Source organism: Morone saxatilis, unplaced genomic scaffold, assembly GCF_004916995.1.
Source record: "Morone saxatilis isolate NCDOM2014 unplaced genomic scaffold, NCSU_SB_2.0 Contig14, whole genome shotgun sequence".
Lineage (NCBI taxonomy): Eukaryota > Metazoa > Chordata > Actinopteri > Moronidae > Morone > Morone saxatilis.
Window position 1 is genome coordinate 1,697,236 of NW_023339696.1, and position 22,965 is coordinate 1,720,200.

At 42.0% G+C, this 22,965-nt stretch overlaps 2 protein-coding genes across 2 annotated transcripts in view; one reads left to right on the forward strand and one right to left on the reverse strand.

Annotated features, from left to right (window-relative positions):
* Positions 1–11,954: 11,954 nt before the first annotated feature.
* LOC118323654 (cyclin-dependent kinase 5 activator 1-like) lies at positions 11,955–15,844 on the reverse strand. Its single transcript, XM_035655695.1, has 2 exons — positions 15,228–15,844; positions 11,955–15,126 (listed from the first exon to the last, which is right to left on the reverse strand). The coding sequence occupies exons 1-2, from the start codon at positions 15,741–15,743 to the stop codon at positions 14,635–14,637; spliced, it is 1,008 nt and encodes a 335-aa protein (XP_035511588.1). The 5' UTR covers positions 15,744–15,844; the 3' UTR covers positions 11,955–14,634.
* Positions 15,845–20,540: 4,696 nt separating this feature from the next.
* The window catches only part of rpain (RPA interacting protein), a 3,455-nt gene continuing 1,030 nt past the window's right edge, over positions 20,541–22,965 (forward strand). The window contains exons 1-5 of the mRNA XM_035655696.1: positions 20,541–20,755; positions 20,870–21,061; positions 21,723–21,795; positions 21,950–22,061; positions 22,562–22,625. Of these exons, the coding sequence (XP_035511589.1) occupies positions 20,648–20,755; positions 20,870–21,061; positions 21,723–21,795; positions 21,950–22,061; positions 22,562–22,625 (549 nt within the window). The 5' untranslated portion in view covers positions 20,541–20,647. The remainder of the gene's footprint in view (positions 20,756–20,869; positions 21,062–21,722; positions 21,796–21,949; positions 22,062–22,561; positions 22,626–22,965) is intronic.

Sequence of the window (22,965 nt, forward strand, 5' to 3'; positions counted from 1 at the left end):
CACTGGCTCTAGATAGGGTCTTTAATGTTTTTTGCGAGTTTCATGGCCACTATAGTTTCTCCTACACACTTCACAGCCTGTTCTCATTCCCAGGTCATCAAATATAGATGCTAGCAGTGTTCAGTTAGTTGCATTCTACAACTTTGCCGCAAGATTCCACTAAATCAGTGTCTGAAATGGGGCAGGACTCACCGGTACTAAGTTCTGGCATTTCGGATTTTTGTCCACAAGTACACTCAATACTTTTCTTTGAGTCCCGCCTCCTCTGCTGAGCATGGGCGTACACGCAAAACTGAGGTCACCGAAGTATGCACCTCAGTACTCCTGAACACCCACATAACTGAGTCTCTTTGTAAACATGTAGCTAGCTTAACGCAAAGAAAACTGCACTGAAAATGTCTTTGTCAAAAAGGTTAAAAAAACACCAAAAGAATTACGGTTAGGATAATGGCATGCTTAGGGTTAGGGTTGTGCTGAATTAGGGTACACTGGCATCTTTTTTGGTCCAATTCATGCACTGCACTAAATCCTACACAACTGGACTTTTAAGGGAAACTTTGGGTTAAAATTGTTGGTTCTTTTTTTTAGGATTCGTGTTAACAGTCTCTATAATTCAAGCTGCATGATGACGCCTCTTTTGAGACTGTTTTTTTGTGTAATGTACAGTTGAATGAAATGTGTTTTATTATCAGTGCCAGAATCCACCTCAGACCAGTACTACACCTTACTGTCCACCACCTGCAAGTATTGGTATGTCATGGGCATGATAGGCCCCATATTATACATTATATATTTTATTTTATATTATACCTTTTTTCTTTAAATATGGGCTATAAATAGCTTTATTATTCGACAAATGACTAAAACAACGCATATAATTTACCATCAAAAGCTAATTTATTTTTGATCAGATGCACAAGCTAGCAGCTATATGTACCCTCTATCCCTGCATCTTCCCACATTGGTGGACTGTCAGTGACAGCTACATGCTTAAAGCAGGAAACAGCCTAACCCAGGATCAGCATCAGAACAAGAAAACCACAGTGTTTCCCTTGGCGTCAGTGATGGATTCTCTTCTTGCCTTCCCCCTCTACAGAGAAATCTGCACACAGGGTCAGATACAGCGCGTCATTGCCAGAGGCTCGCCAACACACAGGCTAACACATCTTTCCCCACTGAAAGCTTTGCTAGCAGTATAATTATAAAATCCATGAAAAATTCATGAATATATTTGACAGATAGGCAGACTGTTGAAAGGCCATCACCTGCTTTGGGAGAGCTAATTTTTTACAACAGTTTTTTCTGCCAGCACCACTGGGCAAATTGTCGATATAAACAGTGAGATGATAGAAATTTGTCAGCCCTCAACCAGCATCATATTAACCTTTAAAATCACTAATTTCTCATACTATTTTTTTTTCATTAATGCCTTGTTCTACCTTTTATGGCAAAATGTTTTCTCTTGAAAATGATGCTGTGTCCATTATGATGTCAGTCTGTGGAACTGTTTGCTTTGTCCTGACTCCCTATGACAAGCTGCAAAATGCCCAGCAACAGTACATGGTCTGCTGGGCAAGTGAGGTTGAAGTGTGTGTGTGTGTGTGTGTGTGTGTGTGTGTCAGCAGCGGGGAGAGTCAGCCAACATGCCAGTGGACACTTTTGACTCATGCTGGTTGACCAAGAGGAGGAATGTACCATTATTATAATATTCTCTATTTCGTGATGCAGAATCCAGTCTGTATGGAAGCCCATTTCCACCAATATGAAAAAGGATTTTGTCCTTATAATCAGAAACTTTCTCAAAGTATTGATTTAGCATCTGAAAATCATCAAATCAAATCAAGTTTATTTATATAGCACATTTAAAACAACCAGATTTGACCTTTGAAGTGCTGAACAAATGAAAGTGCACGACACATCTGTGAAAAAGGCACGTAACCATGACGACAATAAATGACAATAAAATAAAATGAATTAGTATCTCAATATATATGAGAAAGTAGCTCAATATTTAAAGTTTCTAATTATAATGACCTACAGAACCCTTATTTTTTTTGGTCACATTGGCGGAAATGGGCTTCCTTAACTCTGAAATTATCAACACGGCAGACACAGGCAGACGGTTGTTTACATCCACATCTACAAAACAGGTGCATTGCAATATTTCTGTCACTTTACACTGATTGCATCTGGATGTGCAATTTAAATAAAACACTAACCAAATGAGCTGCTTTAAGCATAAATTTGAAACATTTCATTTAACATCGGCCCTGAGGTCTTACGGAATAGGTGGGAATTATGTCTCCCCATCCCTAAAACCCCTTAAAAAATCAACTGCTGCACTGATATGAAAGCAGGACGGGTTTCCTGTTTAGGTCTCTCAGGGCCGTCAGATTACATTATTAACAGAAGGGAAAATACTGTAAACACATTAAATGTCTTAACATCACTGAAACATATTCTTCTCTGTCAGAACCCTGCAGCCGCCCTCTGTTAATATGAGAGTTGCACCATTAAGGGTTTTTGTTTTACTAATTACGTAGAGAGGTTATGCTTGAATCCATTTCTCATGTAAAAACTGACAAATGAAAACGATCATTCAGAGCAGTATTGTCTGAGCTCCCGTCATCCACAAATCAGCCAGTGGTCAGATTGTTGAGGCACAGCAGTGGTTAGACTGTTGTTGTCTGGGCTCTGCAGTAAAAATGAACTCGGGTCAGCACCTTCCCCCCGGCTTCTTGCATTTTTTTGCTTGTTTTGTTTCTTTCAACAGAACTATTGCAATGGAAAGACTAAAGCTATTAGTAAAGAGTTTTCAGGAGTAAGTAGGCGTAGCAGCACATTTCCTCTGAGACAACTCTGATAGAAATCTATGCACAACCAGCTCAAGGCTCTTCGGATAAAAGCACCCACCTAATGGCATGCGTTAACCCCCGAGTGTCACTTCTGCATGTGCTGCTCTTCGCTTGCAAGCTCAAACTGTGAAACTAGCCAATGAGAATCTGCACACGACTCTCTGACAGGTTATGAATAAGCTCCCTTCTGAAATATACTCAATCTAGCAGCACAAAACCACACCCTCACGCATAAATGTTCATGTTCACTGAGCGCAGTGAGACAATCTGCTGCGTAATGCTACAGCTTTTAGCACCTTGCATCATGACACTGCACTATTACCACAGATACAAAAAACTCAAATAAAAGATAGAAGCAGAGATAGATGGATAGATACATCAGACCATCTTAAGAATAGAATAATGCTCTTTAGAACATGGGTTCCCCACCTGAAGGGTGAACAAAATACTTGCCAATTTTACTTCCTCGCACCTCTAATGTGCGTAGAAATGTGAGAAATTCCTCTGTGGTGGGCCTGTTTACAGCGCACCAAGAGGGGTCGCAAGAACCGCCACTATGGGGCAGATGAAAAGATACCACTCTGGTGTCTGTACGGCGTGAAGCTACAGTCACAGCTCAAAGACTGGAAACACAAGTGTCGTCACACTTTGTCAGGGGGTATTTCCTGCCTTGAAACAGTTGCCAGGCAACCAGCAGATAGTCTAGGAATACGTAGTCCGGTACGTAACCCCTCGTGAAAAACAGCTGTTTTGTTATACAGACTACACAAACATAACAACCTTCGACCAGAGCCAGGCTAGCTGTTTTCCCCTTGTTTCCAGTCCTATGCTAAGGCTAAGGTAAATAGCTGCTGGCATTTAGCTTCAGAAAATGAGAGTGGGGAGTTCTAGTGTGTAAACATTTAGGAGCATCTATTGTCAGAAATGGAATATATAATATTCATAGTATGTTTTCATTACTGTATAATCACCTGACTATAGAAACCATTGTGTTTTTGTTACCTTAGGATGAGCTGTTAATATCTCCAGATGGCCTTCCATGGAGTCCGCTATGTTGGACCACCATGTTTCTAGGGTAGCCAGTCCCTAAAGGAAGTTGCAATGTTGTGATCGCAACAATTAATGCAAATTCAGCCAATCCCAGTTAATTCTCCGCAACCTTGCAGTTTTGTCCAAACACAGCAACTTTTCCTCAGATTTGATGAATCATTGTAGTTTCCTGCACAAAACACTGAGTCATGGCACTCACTCACATACAGACAGTGCAGACATCTTCGGCGTGAACGTCTCATGTTTACCCTCCAAACAGTGCGATTTTCTTCTCACTGGAAGTTGCCTTGGATTTTTAAAGAATTATATGAAAAAAAAAAATAAATCTCAACTATTTTTGCAATTTTCACTTTCTCCCGCAATTAAATCGCAAAAAAAACAACAAACATCGCAACTTGCATCAACAGATTTTAGAGAAGCTGTTGTGAAATCAACAACCCCCCCCAAAAGAACACCAAAGAGTAGCCCAGGACGGACACCCAAACACTGGCTCTCTTTTGTGAGTTTCAAGGCCACCGTAGTTTCTCCCACACACTTCAAAGCCCATTCTCATTCCCAGGTCGTCAAATACGCAAGACGTGAGGGGTGTTCCGTCACAGTCACAACCAGATGCCTAAATCCTACACACTGGTCCTTTAAATCAGGAAAGAATTAAAATAATAATGTTTAATGTTCGGATGCTGTTTTATATGCTGTACATGATGGAAAGATAGGGTCACTACTATGATAGAAGAAAAGCATCGCCATCTGTAAATGTGAATCCTGCAGCAAATGCAATTGTCAGTAGAGCTTTTTTCTGAATATTTATCCCACGTTTAAGATGCAGCAAATGTAAAGAGGCAATATGCGGGAAATGTTCAGCTTTGAGACGTAACAGGGGACCTCACTGCGGCCCTGCCTGTTCAATGAAAGCACATCTGCGTCTATCTACAGCAGAGCCTGTGACAGGGACAGCGGACAACAGGGCAGGTTGACACTGCTTACCTGACATCATTCTCCCTGTACGTCGACAGGTTCTACACGACCACTGAGATCAACATGCACACAATCCAGCAGCCAGCCATGCACCGCTCTGCTGCAAACAGCGCAAAGACTGCACACTGGAAGCTGTAACATTCACCTATATTACCAAACGCACGCTGACATGCTGCTTGTACACGATGTGCACTGTGTGCTTTCCGCAATAAACGTAGGTATTATTTCAGACGCACGGCTCTTACAGGCTGCTCAGTGGCCGCTTTTTACGCAGCCGTGTCGGCTCAAGGGCAAGCAGAGCCCCGGATTAAAGCAGAGATTGTCCCAGAGAAGGCAGGCAGGCTCAGGGGGGTCTGGTGTTGGTGCTAATATGTAATATTCAGAGCGGATATGACCCCCCCTCGCCGCCACACAACGGGTGAAATAAACACCATATTCCGCTGTCGCCGTGACATTCAGGCGCAACCACGGCTGCTGACAATCTGAAGGGAGACAACGCTCATTGTGCCACATTTTACGCGCTGTGTGTGTTTTCCGTGTTTTCTCTCACACACAGAAACATGAGGATATTAGATATACATCTTTAAGAATCTAGATAGATAGCTTACCCGGGCCGCCATCTTCACGGTTGCGGTAGATCAGGGATGCAGCTCGGGGCAGTGATTCATACAGCAGGGACAGAGTGGAAAGGCTCGGCAGCAGATGGGTTTATAAGCTGCGGCGCACCTCGCTCTGATTGGCTGAGCCAGGCGGAAGCGTGCCGATTAGCTCGCGTGCGGTTGAGGAGGATCGCTCCCCTTTTCTCACTGCCTTGTCAGGACGGCTCACGTGGCCAGATTGACAAAATCGGGCAAATACACAGCGGACATGTGGCTCACCGTGGCCGTACAGTGCCCGAGAGGGCCACAGTCAGTGAGGCACAGAGGCAAAGCTGGTGCCTGTTACTGAGACTGTGAATGTGATCGGGTCAATACACAGACTTTCATTTCATAACTGACACCAAAATATTACATTTAATGGTAAGATGTCCACTACCATCTATCCATTTTCATATCGACCTGTTATTTTCGTCATGATTTTTTATTTTATTTTGGTAAATCTCCTGTTCGGCCTCTGCTTTGTGCTTCAGCACCGCGGACAGCGCCCCTCTCTCCATATTCTTGATAAGCAGCTTTTCCTAGCAATTTTAAGTGATACTAACTTAGTTTTGTAAGTCACAGAAAAAAATCCTTTTTACAAGGTATTTTGTTTTCACAGAACAAATAAAAATGTCAAAATTAAGTTCGTTTTGCTTTACATTTTCAGTGTAATCAGCAACATTTTTTGAGTTGAATGAACTGATCTTGTTTTACAGTCTTTTATTAGACAACTCACATTTACTTTTCTTCAGAGAAGTGAACCAAATGCAGGCCTACTGTGTATAGTTTTTAAGTTTTCTTACACCCCTTAAAATCAGTGGGAAGGAAGTTTGGAACCACTGCTGTAGCTGCTGTCTCCCTGCAGTGATTCCTGCTGCTGCAATGGAATATAAAGCAGCTAATGGAACAGTGACATCATGTCACCAATAGACAATAAGAGCAATGAAACTGCAGCACTGCCAAAATATGGAATATTCCAGCCAAACTGCTGGAATATTCCATATTCAATTTCTGCCAATAGATTCTCCTAAGTGTCCTAAATGGCTGGGGTGGACTGAATGGGGCACACAGTATGCTGACTACAAAACAGAGAAATTAATAATGGTGATTCGCAGACTCACTGGGACTAGAACAGTTCACTTTATGGATATTTTAAGTTAATGATATTGTGCAGCCAGGCTTCAGTGGTGATGGCAAGAGTGGCATTATCTATATTAAAGTGGCTTAACGAGGAATTAATTCCTAAGTTTGCATATAATCCATGATGGTGAAGATATAGAAAAATAGAAATGTATGGCAAAAGAATTGCATATTGTTAATATTTTAGATGTTTCCAGGGGAGCTCATGTCTTATTAAGAGGAGCCCTACTCCCCCTGGCTCCTGTAGTTTGCACCCTGAATTTCAGTTGTGAAATCATACAGTTCACTTTTCACCCATGTGTGAGGAGTTGGAGTAAAGATAGACAACCTTATTTTGTGTAAGTAAAAGAGTAAAGAAGGTGACATACTTATATATTTCTGTATAAAAAAAAACAGAGTAGCTGGTTCATTTTTATAGACACCGTAGACAAGCATTAGCCTGTGCTCCTTCAGCACCATGGAGAGCAGCACCCACAGTGACGTCCCTGCTCTTTCAGCACCCTGGGTGGCTACACAGTGACCAAACTAACATACAAACTGGTTTTTGCATCTACATTATTTTATTCTTATCAATTATTCCTACATGAATCACCTGCAGAAGGTTTACACAACCCACGCCAACTCTTTCTTTGTGACAAATCACTGCAACAACTGTGAGTCACTCCATGATCCATGATTGAAGCAAAAGCAAAGCTGTAGTGATTATCCTAAAACTTCTTTGCCAGTGCAACAGAAATACTAATTAATATTAACTGTGTCTACTTTCAACATTTCAAATCAGTTGAGCAAAAAGAGAGTAATAAAATAATTTACAGTTTGATTTACAAAAAGGTTGATTAAACAAACAGTATATCTTCCTAAACTGTAGAGGTTTCAAATTACTTTGCTGATTCAAAATGAGTTCAGGTCAAGGATTCCCAGTCACTTACTTTGTATTTCATTCTAGAGGTGTAAATTTTCACTTTGCCGATTTTAATAGTTTTGTTCAGTTCACTTTAAGGTTCTCCGATGTGTAGAATTGAGGAGGATCTGTTGTCAGAAATGGAATACAGTATTCATAGGTATGTTTTCATTAGTGTATAATTTGGAATTGTGTTGAGACCTTTTTATCTACAGACTCCACGAGTTACCTTCCATAGAGTCCGCCATGAAATGCCATGTTTCTACAGTAGCCTAGAATGGACAAACCAAACACATGCAGGAGATAGGGCCTTTCACAGCCACCTTAGTTTCTCCTACGCACTTCACAGCCCATTCTCATTTCCCAGCCAGCGGTGTTCAGTGTAGTTGCCAATCTGGCAATTCACCACTTAGAATGTGCACTAGAAATCCTGCACACTGGTCTTTTAATAGTACCTGCCTGTTACTATGTTCAGTGAAGAGAGCTCAACTTCTAAAAGCTACTGATTCAGTCAGTGACAATGATGGTTCAGTATGTAAAGCCCTCTTCAGGTTAGGATTTATGACGTCACTGTTAATTGCAATACCTTGGTTCGAGTCCAGCTGGGGATTTTCGTTGCATATTTCCTGTCATCACTCCACTATCATTTTCTAATGTATACAGTATATGAATCAATATAGTCTATTCTGTTTATAGATTTTCTGTTAAAGATTTCTTTGTACTTGAACTAAACACAAGCTCAAAAACAGTTTTCTCAACTACCTATTTACATTATGTTAGGACTGTGTTAACCTAAACAAGCTTGTATTTTGATCAAATCCTTTCAGAATATTGTACAGAGTTGTACGTCCTAAATCTCTCTGTATTAAAACTCCAGCTAGAATTATATCCATCTCTCGGTGCGCCAAAACAACATCTATCAACACTACACCCACTGAGCCACTACAGAGTCAGCCAGAAATAACTGCATTGCCTATTATGGGAACTTTCAAAACTCCCCAAATACCACTTCCACCCCTAAACAAAATGTACTCACCTGCAGCTGCTATATATCACTTCAACAACACAGCGCTGCCTTGTTGTGGTCACACTAAGAACTGTCTCTAAAGGGCCACAACATCTACCTATCCATAAAAACCCACAACCTGAAAATAAACAAGGAAGACCATGCTTGTAAAGGTTTTTATATAAAGTACCTGTAACAGTTAATCAAATTATTCATATTTCTCACATACATATTCATACATCCACATAGTAACAGACTGCAGCATCAGTACTCTAGTAACACTAGTAGCCTTGACTTTTGTTCAACAAAGATTCTTGTTTTCACAATATGATTCACAAATGAAAAGGAAGGAAAACCAATAATAACTTAATCATTATCATAAGCTTCATATGTTACACGATAGTTGTCTTGTACATGTTGCAAGGTAAAATATGGCACACAGTTATGAGTTGATCAATGATGAGAGTGTGTATAGGAGGGGGTGTAGTCAACCCATACTCTCTTTAATTCTAGAAAAAGGTTCCTGTCCTGGCTTCCTTGTCTTGTTTTTATTGTCCCTGCACAGCTAGATGGACTGGAGCAAGTGGAAGCAAAAATAGTGACTTTTGTTCCTCAGTTCTTTTGTTTCACAGGGAAATGCATCATCTCTCTACCTGAACTGTCAAAAGCTATCATCTGACATCCACATGGTATTGAATAATCAACTGTACTTAGGATCGGGTGTCAATTTGTAAGTTAGAATTGACCGTTTGCTAAATCCCTCCCTCAAACCATGTTTGTTTAAAGCTGCAGTAGATAGCTTTTATAAATATAAGTTTTTGTCATTATTGCTGAAACTTTCACTATATATTGACAGTAGAACATGAGACAGATAATCTGTGAAAAAATCTGGTTCCTCTGGCTCCTCCTAGTGCTCCTAATGGCATTTACAGCAATTATTGGGTCTGAACAAAAACAAGCAATCAGAACCAAGAAAGATGATTGCTGAGTCTGATTCCCAGGTCGACAAATACAGATGCTGGGAATAAAACTCAATAATCAACTATCTTCAAGCCACCAACCTAAAGCTCCCTATCTTTCTCGGCTCTGATTGGTTGTTTTTGTTCGAGACTAGTGGATTCTTGCAAATTAGAAGCACTAGGAGGAGCCAGATGAACCTGATTTTTTCACAGATTATCTGTCTCATGTTCTACTGTCAATATATAGTGAAAGTTTTAGTAATAGTAATAGTAATGTAGTAAGAGAGATAGTTGTCAAGGGTTCAAAAGTGTAAGGAATGAAATGAACAGTGTAATCATTAGCAAGCCCCACTGACTAGCTTGCTAGCAACAGTAGTAATCCAGCTTTACTTCCAGGGCAAAAGAGCACATACAGTACATCAGTTTATAGGGCTACATGTTAAATACAAAACCATGTTCTTTAAATGCACATCTTGTGTGTAGTACTGTGAGGAAGCTGGTCCTGGATGTTAAGCTATAACATTAGCAGCGCTGTCCTCCTCTTTATTGGATCTGGGCAGTTTAGACGGAGTGTAGCCGATGTTACCCAGATAATATTATGTTAGCCAAACACTTTACTCTTGTAACATTATAAAACGCAAAAAAAATTACATTTACAATATTAGGACTCACTAGCTCTACACTGTCCAAACAATACTGTTTCTTTATTTTCTATGTCTTCTACATGGAACATCGCTGGTGAGGATGCTAGGTTTTTGCCCAGGACCTGCTAGCTTTAGCAAAATATCATGTATGTAGCCAACAGCTGCATATTTAAGAGTCCTTTTACATAATTTTAAAATGAGTCAGCTGGAAAAAATAAAATGTCTGCAATATACTGAGAGAGCATTAGCTTAATTAGCTAGCCACAGTTGATAAAATCTGCCAGGCAAAACAAAACTGTTTCCAGCTAGGAATTAGAAGCTGACTAACAAACCTTTAGTCTACCTCTATCTCAAATTGAGTAGCTATAGTTTCAGTCATCATAAATCTTCCATTCAGTCGTAACTGCACATGTGTTGTGTGAGAACAGAAAGCCTGACAGGTGTATCAACATAAAACAAAAGTTGGTGGGATTTAGCAAACAGTCAATTAAACTTTAAGATTTACCACAAAGAATCCAAATCAGGTAGCATCTCTTGATTTCAACATAGAAAATGATCATTGCTCTACTGATTCTGGGTGATGGTCGAATCATTGTATTGTACAAAAAACACAAATTTATGTTTATCACCATGACTTGACAGTTTGTCATGTCTTGCCATGGAAACGATAATTTGTCACCTTTCTACATTTCTTTCGTCCATTGACCTGTTATGATATAATTCCATACAAACCTACTACTTGCAGTTTGGGTCAACAAATTAAGAAAAAAAAGATCATACAACAGTCGTCTTGGGAACGCCATTCAGAGAAATGCTACTTGTATACTGTTCAACCCATCAGAAACAGCTATCAGGAAAGACGTGTAAACAAGTTTGTTTGCCATGGATTCATTCTTCATGTGCATATTTGTCTCATGAGGTCTGACTCTGCATCAAGGCTACATTATTTTTACAGCATGGTACCTACTGCAGCCCGATCGGTTATCATCTGAACACAAAACACAACCAGAGTTAAAACACCACCTGCATCGTGGAGACACCCAGTCTGGAAACAGGCATAATATTCTGTTTTCAAAAGTTTTTAAAATCCCATTCCCCATGTCTTTTAAGTAAATAGGGGACTGTTTTTTTCAGTTTTTAATCATCTCAGAGAGCAGGCCAAATATAATTTTTCAAAAATTATAAATTCACCAACAGAATGCTGAATGCTCCAGCTCTGGATGACTCCAATTTTGGCTTACATTTTGCAAAGTGACACATAAAACTTCACTGTGTATTAAAATCACAAGCTTTCTATTTTGACTTCACATCCTTGCCACCTGAACAAAGTCTGTCATGGTCCACATCTCTAACACAGCAGAGCAACATCATGAAAAGCTTATCCAGGGTTCCTTTATAGTCTTTCTTGCTCAGCAGTCAGAGACTTTGAGTTGGCTCGTGTTTCTTTGTGTTTTATAGTTTTTTGTATGAAATAAGGAGTGTTCATAACGATATGGCACAAGGTCTCTGCCCTGTTTGAAAAGGCAGAGCGTTTCTAAAACTGTAGACAATTTATCAGCTACCGTTAGACTTAGTGATGTGACATCATCAAGACAGGGAATCTCTTGAGGCACACCACTGATTTTTTTACATGAAGTTCAGCTGGTCTTCGATGGCTCTGGAGGGAGCTTTCCAAAGTTAAAAAAAAATAATCCTCATGATGTCTTCTTTGCTTGGGCTTGAGAGTATTGTTTGGAGGGGCTTTTTTCAACTGAAGATTGACAGGAAAGGGGGGGGGTGACACGCAGCAAAGGGCCACACCCTGGCACATGGGGTGCCAGCTCCACCAGGTAAGCCATCGGGGCACCCAAAGACTTACAACTTTTAAAATAAAGCTTGTGTTAGAAACTACTATCCACTTGTCCTATGGGAAATGTAGGATCTAGCATTTTTGGAGTTAGTTCCCATACTAGGAACTAAAAGTACAGATTTCTTGGCACCTCCTTCAATTTCTTTATATCTTATGAAGCCCCAAATTTATTCAATTGCAAAGCTGAATTGCCCTTAAATAGCCAAACAAAATGATTTAAACTCTTGCGTGACTTTGGGTTTAGACTACCTAGGATAAAACTGGTAGCAAGCATTAAGAATAACTACAGTATGTAGAAATAGCCAATCTTCTCAGTGATGGTCTTGTTAGTTTATTTAGGTCCGACAGAGGCAAAAGAATTAAATTCATAACCAGTTAAAAACTCCTTGTTTAATATTGGAGGGGTCTTTTAGGCCCCTAAGCACCATGGAACCAAGAGCAGCGGACTTTCCGATGAGCGTCCGATGCTTGGACTTGCCTTTATCGATATATGTGCAGCATAGGCAGGGATACAACTAGCCTTTCACGCATTTCCTTCATTAGAGAGTCCTTGTGCCGAGTCGCCTGGATGTCACATCACTGAGCCTAGCTTTCAGCAGTTCAGTGTGGCGACAGCTCAGTCTCTTCTGTAACATGTGGTGCGGTGTGTCCAACACAAAGCAGCATGCTAGGAAACCTATAGAAGCACACATGCATGTCAAACAACTCGGTGAATAAGTAAGCCATCGGGTCAACAGAGAGAGTCTCTAAATATGGGACAACTGGATCGAACTGGACCGCACCAGACATGACAGGACCGGTTCAGACCAGACTGGAGCAGATTGTCATTTTAGTTTGTTGCTGTGGAAAGTAATGAGCGGAGGAGAGAGGGGAGAGGGGAGAGGAGGGGGCGACACTTCAAACAGGTGGTCCCTCCAGCCAGGAGGCGACAGCAACATCAAAGTGTTGTTTTGGAAGAAAAGTCTCATCTACACTTGTAGCGTCTGCCCCCGCCCACACAAACCGGGAATATAATCACATTTTCTCTCATTCTGACGTTTGTGGCCATTATTTGAGATCTCCTCTACGACCCAGAACTCGTCCTCCACAACCCAGCTCCACCAATCATTCATACAGTACGAAGCACACAACATGAGTGCAGTGTTTTAAAACAGAAATCTTTCTTTCTTTCTTTCTTTCTTTCTTTCTTTCTTTCTTTCTTTCAAACATTTTCATTTTCATGTGGTCATTCAGGACAGCACCAATATGGACTGCAGGAGAAAGTGCAGGGGAACAGGAAGGAATGAAATAATTCCCAGTGTAAAATATGCCCTGGAGGGGTCAGTATTGCATTTCCCCATGTTTTTGTAAATGTAAACAGCTTACAGGAGGGCTTGTTTGACAACTATTAATCTGTGCCCAAGGGATTAGCATTTCATACTCTTAAAAATAAATAACTGATCTCCCAATTCATAGCAGATTTGACTGGATAAACCCTAATCTTCTCTTAAAAGTACAGTACTTTATGTAAGATACGAATGGATTAACCCACTACAGTACAATTACGCCGAATAGCGACTTTAATTTCACAGTCCGATAAGTTTGCAGACCAGTTGTGGTTGATTCTAGCTCATCCATTATATGGTTTTATTTAATGCGCATAAAGTTTCAACAGTGGACCTCACAGCCAGTGTTGGTGAGTGCAATAAGCGTGGGCAGGACAATAGGAATAAGGTAAAGTGGAGTTGGCAATAAGCAGGTGGACATGTGCAAGGAGATATGAAGTGACCTCATGCAAGATGGTTTTTCAATTACCCTGACATTTCTCTATAACGAAGATGCCTGGATGCTATCACACAATATAATCTTGTCAATGTCCCGTGTCTTTATATTTATAATATCTAGCCTAAACGAGTGAATCTATGTTGTCTGGCATTTCTAAACCCATTCATTTCTGTGAAAAGACAGAAAATGATGTCAGATCAATCAGATATAATTTCTTATCTCACTGAAACAAGGTACAGGTCAGACGGATGCGTGTCTCTGGGCCTGAGGCAACAGATAAAAATGATAGCTATCTTTCTCAGCCTGTTAATGTCACCGACCCTGCTGGCCAGGCATTTGATAAAAACATAGCTTCCATCTGTGTTGTCAGCTACATTTTTCTTGAACGACTCATATCTTTTTATTGTTGCATCCTGAGCCAACTGACCCAGGCAACAAGTAGCCTGTCAGTTTTGTGAATTTAATCAGATCCAATCATGTCAAATAATGAGCCTGGTGTTGTGGCCAGCACCACAGTAACCCTGATTTTATCTGCTTTGTTGTCATAAAGGTGATCTGTAGGCCAGTTACTGGCTTCAGGTGAGACACTGCAGTTCAGTATCTGCCTCTGGTGTAAGCCGGTTAGTGTTTGGGTGGCTCATTACCCTACTCAAAGGATTTAAATGCTGTGTTTAATGCCAGAAGCTCTTTGTTCAAACAGGTTAATGATTTGATTAATGATAAACCTGTAGAGACGCCAGACAACAGTACTGCTCCAAGGTATCGCTACACTGCATTACATTAGTCCACCAACCTCCTAACTCCATCAATCTTTCTATCCATCCTTCCCTCCTTCCCCCCTCCCAGCTCCTTCTTATCGGTCAAGGCCTATGAGGAGTTTGGTCTTCTCCTCCTCTTTCTTGCTCTCGTTCTTTAGGTCAGCAAACACCTGGGTGAAGAAGTGCGGGTCGGTGTTAATCTGGAGCATCTTGCCGCTCATGCGGTTGATGATCTCCAGGCAGCGGTCCCAGAAGGCTTCCTTCTCTGCCTCGACCAGGAAGGGCTTCAGTGGGTAGGAGATCTCGTTGCCCATGTAGGAGTAGGACAAGTAGAGGCAGGTGAGCAGCGAGGCCTGCAGCTCGCGCTCTGAGGCCACCTCGGACGAAACCACGTCGCGGCACAGCATGTAGAGGAAGACCACGTTGGCCGGTGTGATGAAGCCTTGATCCTGCCAGCCCTGTAGGAGGAGGGAGCGGTCCACGCTGCGCAGCCACAGCACAGGATCCGTCGGGGATAGACGCTTCAGTCGGTAACACCGACGGCACAGGAACTCGCCCAGGCTGCGCATCAGTTCGCTGGTGGATGCCTGGGTCAGATAACAAAATACAAAAGAGAAAAAATGAGAAAGAGGATTGGTAAATTAAATCAATGAGTTTAAAAATAAGAAACAGTTTGGATTAGGGCTACCTGGACGATGACACGTTTTGGCGTGCCGGCTGCAGTAGACGGCTGGATCCCGGAGCCTGTCAGGGAATTCTTTTTGGCAGCAACAGTAACTACGTTGGCCAGGGTCTTGGAAGTAGGCAGGTGGGAGGAGGTAGTGGTGGTAGTGGCCGAGGGGTCCTGGCTGGATGTGTAAGATGAAAGGTTAGCACAGGACTGAGACTTCTTCAGCTTCAGGCTATTGGAGGCTGAGTTGGCCATGGCAGTGCCGTGGCCATCCGGTGAGTTCCCTTTCCCACCGTCCCCGATGTCTGACTGTAGCTTCTTGGAGCCCTTCCTCTTCGCAGATACGGCCACGATGCGTTTCCATGGCAACACATTGATGATAGAAGGCCGTTTGAGGGACTTTGCGGCTGCTGCGGCGGCATCCTTGGCGTTCTTGCTGTTCTGGACCGCTGTGTAGTGGCCTACAGTGGCCGGGCCATCCTCGAACAGCACCGCCTTGCGGTAGCTGGGAGACAGCGACAGCACCGTACCCATGATGCCTGTGTGAGAGTTAGCAGTGGGACAGAGGAAGGGCGGAGTGAGGAGTAGTAGGGGAAAAGCTCTTTGATTGGTCTAGACAAAGAGCTTTGAGGGGACCAAAGTGTCTCTGGAGGAAGTCGAACCTGTGAGCAAAGAACAGGAAGGGGTGGCAATGATCTCCATTAGTTACATAACAGGTCGTAAATAATATGCAATTAAGCCATCAGCAACAAAAGATTTAATTTTTTATTTCACATTTAATTCAAGGTCTATTTACTTGGCTTTTCTGTGCTTTAAATGCATCTCATGGTCTTCCACAGCAGATGGAGTTTAATCAGTCTTCATTGAGCTGCCTGAATAGCAACTACCATGACAACTGAGCAAATTCCATCCGCTAAGGAAGATGGTGGGATGAGGTTGAAAGCTCTGGAAAAAAGCTAGTAAATTGACTTTAAGTTACGTTTGAGCCTTCACACAGGAGTCTCTTGGAGTGAGTGAAGAGGAAAGTAATAAAGGTCCACTTATCTGTTTTTCCACTTGCATTTTTACTCCTTTTTTTGACAACCAAGTCGGAATAAAAACTGTCTGCTCGGGCTATTTCTGAAGCTTTGGGCCGCATCTCACTGTCTTCCTCGGCTAATGCACTTTGCTCAGTATGGATCTAACTTCCCACATAGATTTTTCCATGGTGATGTTGCTGTATCCTAGCAACCATGTTAGCTGAGCAAACCCCATACCCCAAAGAAGACTGAAATGTGGTTAAAAGAAACACAAGCAACTAGTAAGTGGACCTTAAATTAAGTGGGTGTTGTTTTCTTTAGTCAAACCAATGTTTTTACTTGTTGTTTGGGGGGACTGAGTGAGAAGGAAACCTTTTAAAACTTTAAAGGTAATTAAAAAATCAATTAATAGTAAATGGTTTTATAATGTTTTCTGTTTGAGCAATGTGACAGAAAACCTTATTTTACATTGTGTAGCTACATAATTTGATGGCATTCCTTCATAGTAAGACCATAAATGCTGTGGTCACATAAAGCAGCCTGCTGTTTATTTTCAAATAGTATGAGCATGCCTCTGTACTCTACTAGAAGGGACCTCAGCAACCATGAATTTAATTTCATTGCGATTTAACATTGTTGCTGATTCCTCTCTACAAATAGCATATGCGTCTCTCACGCCAGCTCAACACGGGCCTTTCGCCTCTCCAGTGTTCATCAGTATTATATAAGAGCCAAGATAAGGCCACAGAGGCATGAGAAAGAAATGTGCGCAAGCATCCATCTTAGCTTCAAAATGGAAGCCTTGAAAACAGCCCCTCCAACACAAGGCAGCCCCAGAAACAGCTGATAGGCCTGTGCTCTCACATCCACAGGCTCAACATGAGACATATGTTGCTGCTGATTAATGTGTGTATGATTTTTTTTTTTTTTTTTTGCAACATAAGTCATCTAAATCTGCACAACAGAGCGCTCACACACCTGTGCGTCAATGTCTAAATTGATGGATTTTAATTACTTGGGCCTTCTCATTAGTTTTTGTTTTATTATATGCAGAGATGAAAATATTTGTGTTGCCATCTGCAGCAAAGCAATCCTGTGTGTTTTCCTACCTTCTAATTAATCGACTCTTCTTGTGGAATCCATAGATCACACCTTGATCCCCTTGCTGCTGTGCAAATGCGGTCAAAATGTGAGAGCGCTTTCCACCCGTTCTGCTCGGTTTCCACACCGAGCTGTCCAGGGGTCCGGGGGCGTTCAAACGGTCGTTCCCCGGTGATGTGCCAGCGTTACAGGCCGTCTCCCGGTTTTCAAGCCTTCATTTATAGAAAGTCCCTCGCTCGTCGACGGGAATACAGATGCGAAGCAGATGCGAAATGTGCTTCACTCCCTCGCTCGCAGCGAGTAGGAAGATGTCTTCCATTGAGAGCCGAAAATCTACCCGGCCGCGGCTATTAACGTCCCGCTACGATGCTCACGACCCTCGCTCAGACAAACATCGAACGGCGCATATCGCTTCGAAAACATAAACCAAAACAAAGGCGGAGAATACCGAGAGGGAGGCAGAGAAAAGATGGCCACTACGAATTCCAAAAATAGACAGCGGCTTAAGCGATGTAAAGAGAGAGAGGAGAGAGACCCGTTGCTTTGGTGCGGGCATCTGCAGTTATTCGGGTTGGATGTGGGAGAGAAATGACGCCTTCTGATTGGCTGCGGCCGGCCGGGATGCTGCCGCTGCTGCAGTCGCTGTCGCGGATCCAGCCTATCGGAGAGTTCGCTGTCCGAGGTGCTGAAACCAGCCGACCAGATGTGTGAAAGCTGCTGCTGAGGAGGAGGAGGAGGAGGAGGAGGAGGAGAACACGGAGGATTTTGTGAATCACTTCGAGTAGGCCGAGCCCCACTAACACCGTTATATGAACTCATATGCTTTATGGGGGAATGCTCCTCTCATTATTATTGGGAAGGGGGTTTATTGGTAGAAATTGCAGTTTCGAGGTACTTGTACTTTATCTTTCTCCATGCATCTCAAAGGGAAATATTTACTTTTTGCTCAACTACATTTACCTATATGACAGCTACTTTTCAGATTAAAGCTGCAGTTTTAATTTTTTGTCATATTCACTGACACTTTCACTATATCCTGGCAGTAGTACACAAGACAGATAATCTGTGAAAAATATCAGGTTCCTTTCCATCTCTCTCAGCTCTGATTGGTTGTTTTCGTACAGGCCCAGTGGATTCTTGCAAATGCCATTAGGAGCTCTAGGAGGAACCAGAGGAACCAGATTTTTCTCATGTAGGAAATCATTAAACAATTATTTTTTTTACTTGCTTTGCGAATGTTTTCCGAAGCACAGCTACTTTTCTTTGGAACATTTTGTCTTTGAAATTGGAGCCTGTACCTGAGCTGTTTTTGAAAGTTCCTAACACTTAGCATTGTTTTTCATACTGCCATAATGCTTTACTCTTTGCGTTATTGGCTGATACGTGATACCCCAACACCCAAACCTGGTGTACAACATCAGCTAGTGTCATTCTCTGTATTCCCCCTCCAGATTAACAACTTGTGCTTTTTCAGCGACAACCAGGTCTCCATAAAGCAGGTATGTAGGCTGTAAGCTAGAAAGTGGATTTATCTCCCTCCCAAATGCAGCTCTACCCACAAGCAAAGGAGGCCATTGAGTTGGAAGAGAGGAGGTGATTTGTAAAGCCTCTTGAAGACAGAATAACAGCAGCTGACCTCTGGACTATGATATATACACAGTGAGTCACCTGGCTGCTTGCTGACTGTGTAAAAACCTAAATAAATGTATAATATAGAATGTATAGAAATATAAACTGACAAAATGTTCAATGCAATGATTAACTGAATATATTTATTGATTTTCAATTTTCCCAGAGATGCAGCCAGACACGACGCAAAGAAAGGTGAAAAGAAAAGTGAATATAGGAATCATTGTGTTTTTAATGAACACATACCTATGAATACAATAAGGGTACATACATACTTATAACAAACTTAATTCATGTTTAACTAATGATGATTCATGGTGATTTAATGAATGGACTAATGCAGGATGTATCATGAATCCCTGTTGCTCACTATTAACAAATGATTGACACTGAATAGCTCATCAGTTAAGGAATGTGAATGAACAGTTACTACATTAATTGATACGTGGCCAGATTAGATGGTCTTCTCTTACATAATAAGTGTATTTCTGACCCTGTATTTGCTCAGCCACTCTGATTAAAAATATAGTGTCTGAGAACAGTCCCAACGGTATGTGACATATTGAATGATGACATACAAATTCTGCTACATTTACATTAAAGTGTTAACTTAAGCAATATTGGTTAATGTGCATTGTCCCTGGTAAATAAAAAAATAAAATAAAATAAACAACTGTTCATTAATTTGTATCAAATGTCATCCAAATAACATACAACTTTGCAATTTTTATTACTAACAAATAGCAAACGGCCAGTTCCACTCAACAACACAATTATTTGTGTTCATCAGCACTGAACTACATAACCCATGATGCAACCCAACCCGTGGCCGGTCAGGTGACATTTCTGGGTGTTCCAGTGAATGTAGGGGTGATGGGAAAGGAGAGATTGGGTGCATTGGCAAAGAGTGCATTAAAGAGAGAGAAAAAAGAAATGCAAATTATTATCATCAAAGCAGAAGTTAAACAACAAAGCAAGAAAAAGATGGGACAGAGAGGGGAAAGGAGGTAAGTGTGGAAGAAACTGGGGTAGTCAGTGGGCACAGGAGAGTGGGAACAGTAATGTTAGGGTTAAGACAGGGACACTGTGCACTATATAAAACACAGAACATAGTAGGGAAACATCAGACGGGGTTGTGTGGTTGTGTGTCAGGAAGAGGAGTCGGTGGAATATGTAGTTCTGAGTTGTAGGAGGTCTGGGACAGAGAGGTGATGAGGGGAACATTAAGGGAATTAGGGGTGCAGGAAGTCTCATCATAGAAACAGACCCACATCTATAATAGTCTAATTTTATACATGATCCATGATGATAAAGATACGATAAAACTAGAAATACTCTACACGGCAAAAATAGCATATTTTCAATATTTTAGAGACCCCCCAAAATAAATTCACACACCATGCATCGAGGGGAGCTCATGTTTTTCAGTACTAGTTCGCACACTGTATGTATCTGTTCTAAGGATTTGGACAGTCAGTGTATTTTCTGATTCGCACTCCGGAGCAGAAGGTGGCGGTAATAAGCTGGATGCCGTAAAACAAGAAGAAGAAGAAGAAGAAGAAGAAGTAATGGCTCTGGCTCTGGCGGCAGGCAGCGCGCAACAACTTCCGGGTCACGGGGTTAAAAGCTGAAGTGTTGTGCCTTTGAAGTCTTCCTAATTTCAGCCAGTTGCTTTGGACAGGCCGCTGTATGTGTGCCACTGTACGCTCGCTGGAAGCACTCCACATGGACGCTCTGCACAGACACCGCTCACTTTACAAAGGAACGACTCCGCCATGGAAAGAAACCTACCGCAAGGTGAGCAATGCACCGCGAGCTCCTCGGTGAGCTAGCGGGAGCTAGCTGTCGGGCTGCGCCGGTTCTTGTCGCTTTAACATGTTGCTGTTCGCTGTCTCCCAATGTCTCGTGTAGCGCTGTGTGGACAGACTCAAGAACAGCCGGTCGAGGCTGCTGGACAGGTACCGACAGATGGGAGAGGGCCCGCAGCGCAGCGGCTCCGGGGCCTCCATCATCGTCCAGGAGGTGATGGAGGAGGAGTGGACCGCCCTGCAGTCAGAGGACCGCAGGCTGCCCTCACTGTGGGGGCCGGAGGGGGTGGCAGAGGTCGGTCTCTCTTTGGCTGCCCCACTTTGTCTTTGCCCTTACGGATACTTTCTCTATGCCAGGGTCTAACGTTACATGGCTCTAGGCTCTCTTCCCTAATCGCAAAGTCCTACAGGATTCCAGATTTCCAGGAATTTCTATTTAGAAATTCTACTTTGTTTTGGAACCTATCATACAGAATAGGAGAGATGGATTTATGGTTGTCCTATTGAGTCCAGTCCATTAAAAGTCCAAAAGGACCTATAGTTCCAAAACCCTTCCACTCTAATAGGAAATTACGAAAGCAACCAATCAGAGCCGAGAGATGGAAAGACGCTTTGGGTTGGTGGTTTGAAGATAGTTGATAGTTGAGTGAGACTCAACTGTCTTTCTCAGCTCTGATTGGTTGTTTTTGTTCAGGCCCGGTGGATTCTTGCAAATCCCATTAGGAGCTCTATAATGAACCAGAGGAAGCTGATTGTTTCACAGATTATCTGTCTCATGTTCTACTGTCAGGATATAGTGAAGGTTTCAGCAGATATGACAGTTGTTTTTATTACCTACTGCAGCTTTAAAGATGGAGCAAGCACTTGAGGTGTCATCATCTGGAGCATAGAGCTGAATCAACTATCTGTTTGAGCTCTGTAAGCAAGTGCAGTCAGCTTTCTTTTCTGCTAAACAGATGTTTAGTGTCATGAAGGAGTACGATGAACTGGCAGTACTAGAGGAAATCCAGCAGGAGCTCATGTCTCACGGTAACGCATTTCTGTTTTCTTTTCCTATCCAAGCAAGTGTCTGTAATGCCACATATCTAAAAATGATTATATACAGCGGTAAAACCAGAAGGGTTGAGATATTTCTCACGGATGATGTTGATTTAAGTTGGGCATTCTTTTCTTTGTGCCACAGAAATGTCTATTATTGAAGAGTACGAGAGGAACCAGCAGTTCGAGCAGCAGTACATATCATCTGTTGTGGAAGGGATGGAAGAGACGCATATTATTTGTCCCATATGTCACATGTGAGTCCAAGAAATGACTGCTGTAACGTTGAATATTCAATCAGAAAATGAAAAAGCGATATAATTTGTTGTAGAGGCAAAAATAGCTGGAGCTGTGTTGATAACGACAGTTTCAGGCTTCCCACACATGCAAACATGGAAGTGTAGAGAGTAGTTTTCCGGTAATGGAAACACCTGGAAATACAGGCTATGAATGATCAGATTTGTTGCTGTGGTTAAGTACATGCACAGGGATGTTAATTGTATGTGCAACAATGGAGCGAAACTGTAGTCAGTTTGCCGGAGACCACTTTACTGAAACCGCTGCGGGAAAATCAGCAAGCTAACGTGGAGCGTCCAATAAAAGATGACCACCTACGAGGGCTACCCGTCTATTGTATGACCGTTTGTGTGTGCTGCTGTACTGTACTATCGAGAGAACTCCTTGGAAAGGTCCTAGAAAATGTGCTCTTGAAAAGAGTGGTAACCTTGATTTTTAACATGCTTCTTGTGTCTCGCAGGAACAACTTGACCATCAACAGCCATTTCGTCTCGTGCCTCTGTGGACTGTACATTAACACTAAGGTTGGTTTGTTAAACTCATCTTTTTCAAAATGAGGGCATTGGGTTTATATTACAGGATACTTTTAAGAAAATCCCAAACTAAGGTAAAGCTGTGAGAAGCTGGTATGTAAAGTATGTTAGTTACTGCAATTTGCCTAAAAAATGACACTTCTATTTGGAGTCCTAACTTGGGAAATCTAAACACAGTGACGTGATTGACATATTTTTAGATTCAGTATGACTTACACCAGTGGTTCCCAGCCTTTTCCCTTAAGGAACCCCTCTTCTATCACTGTAAACCAAATACCCAACAGTAACAGTACACAAACAACTGAGACTGTACAGGTGAACCCAAACAGTG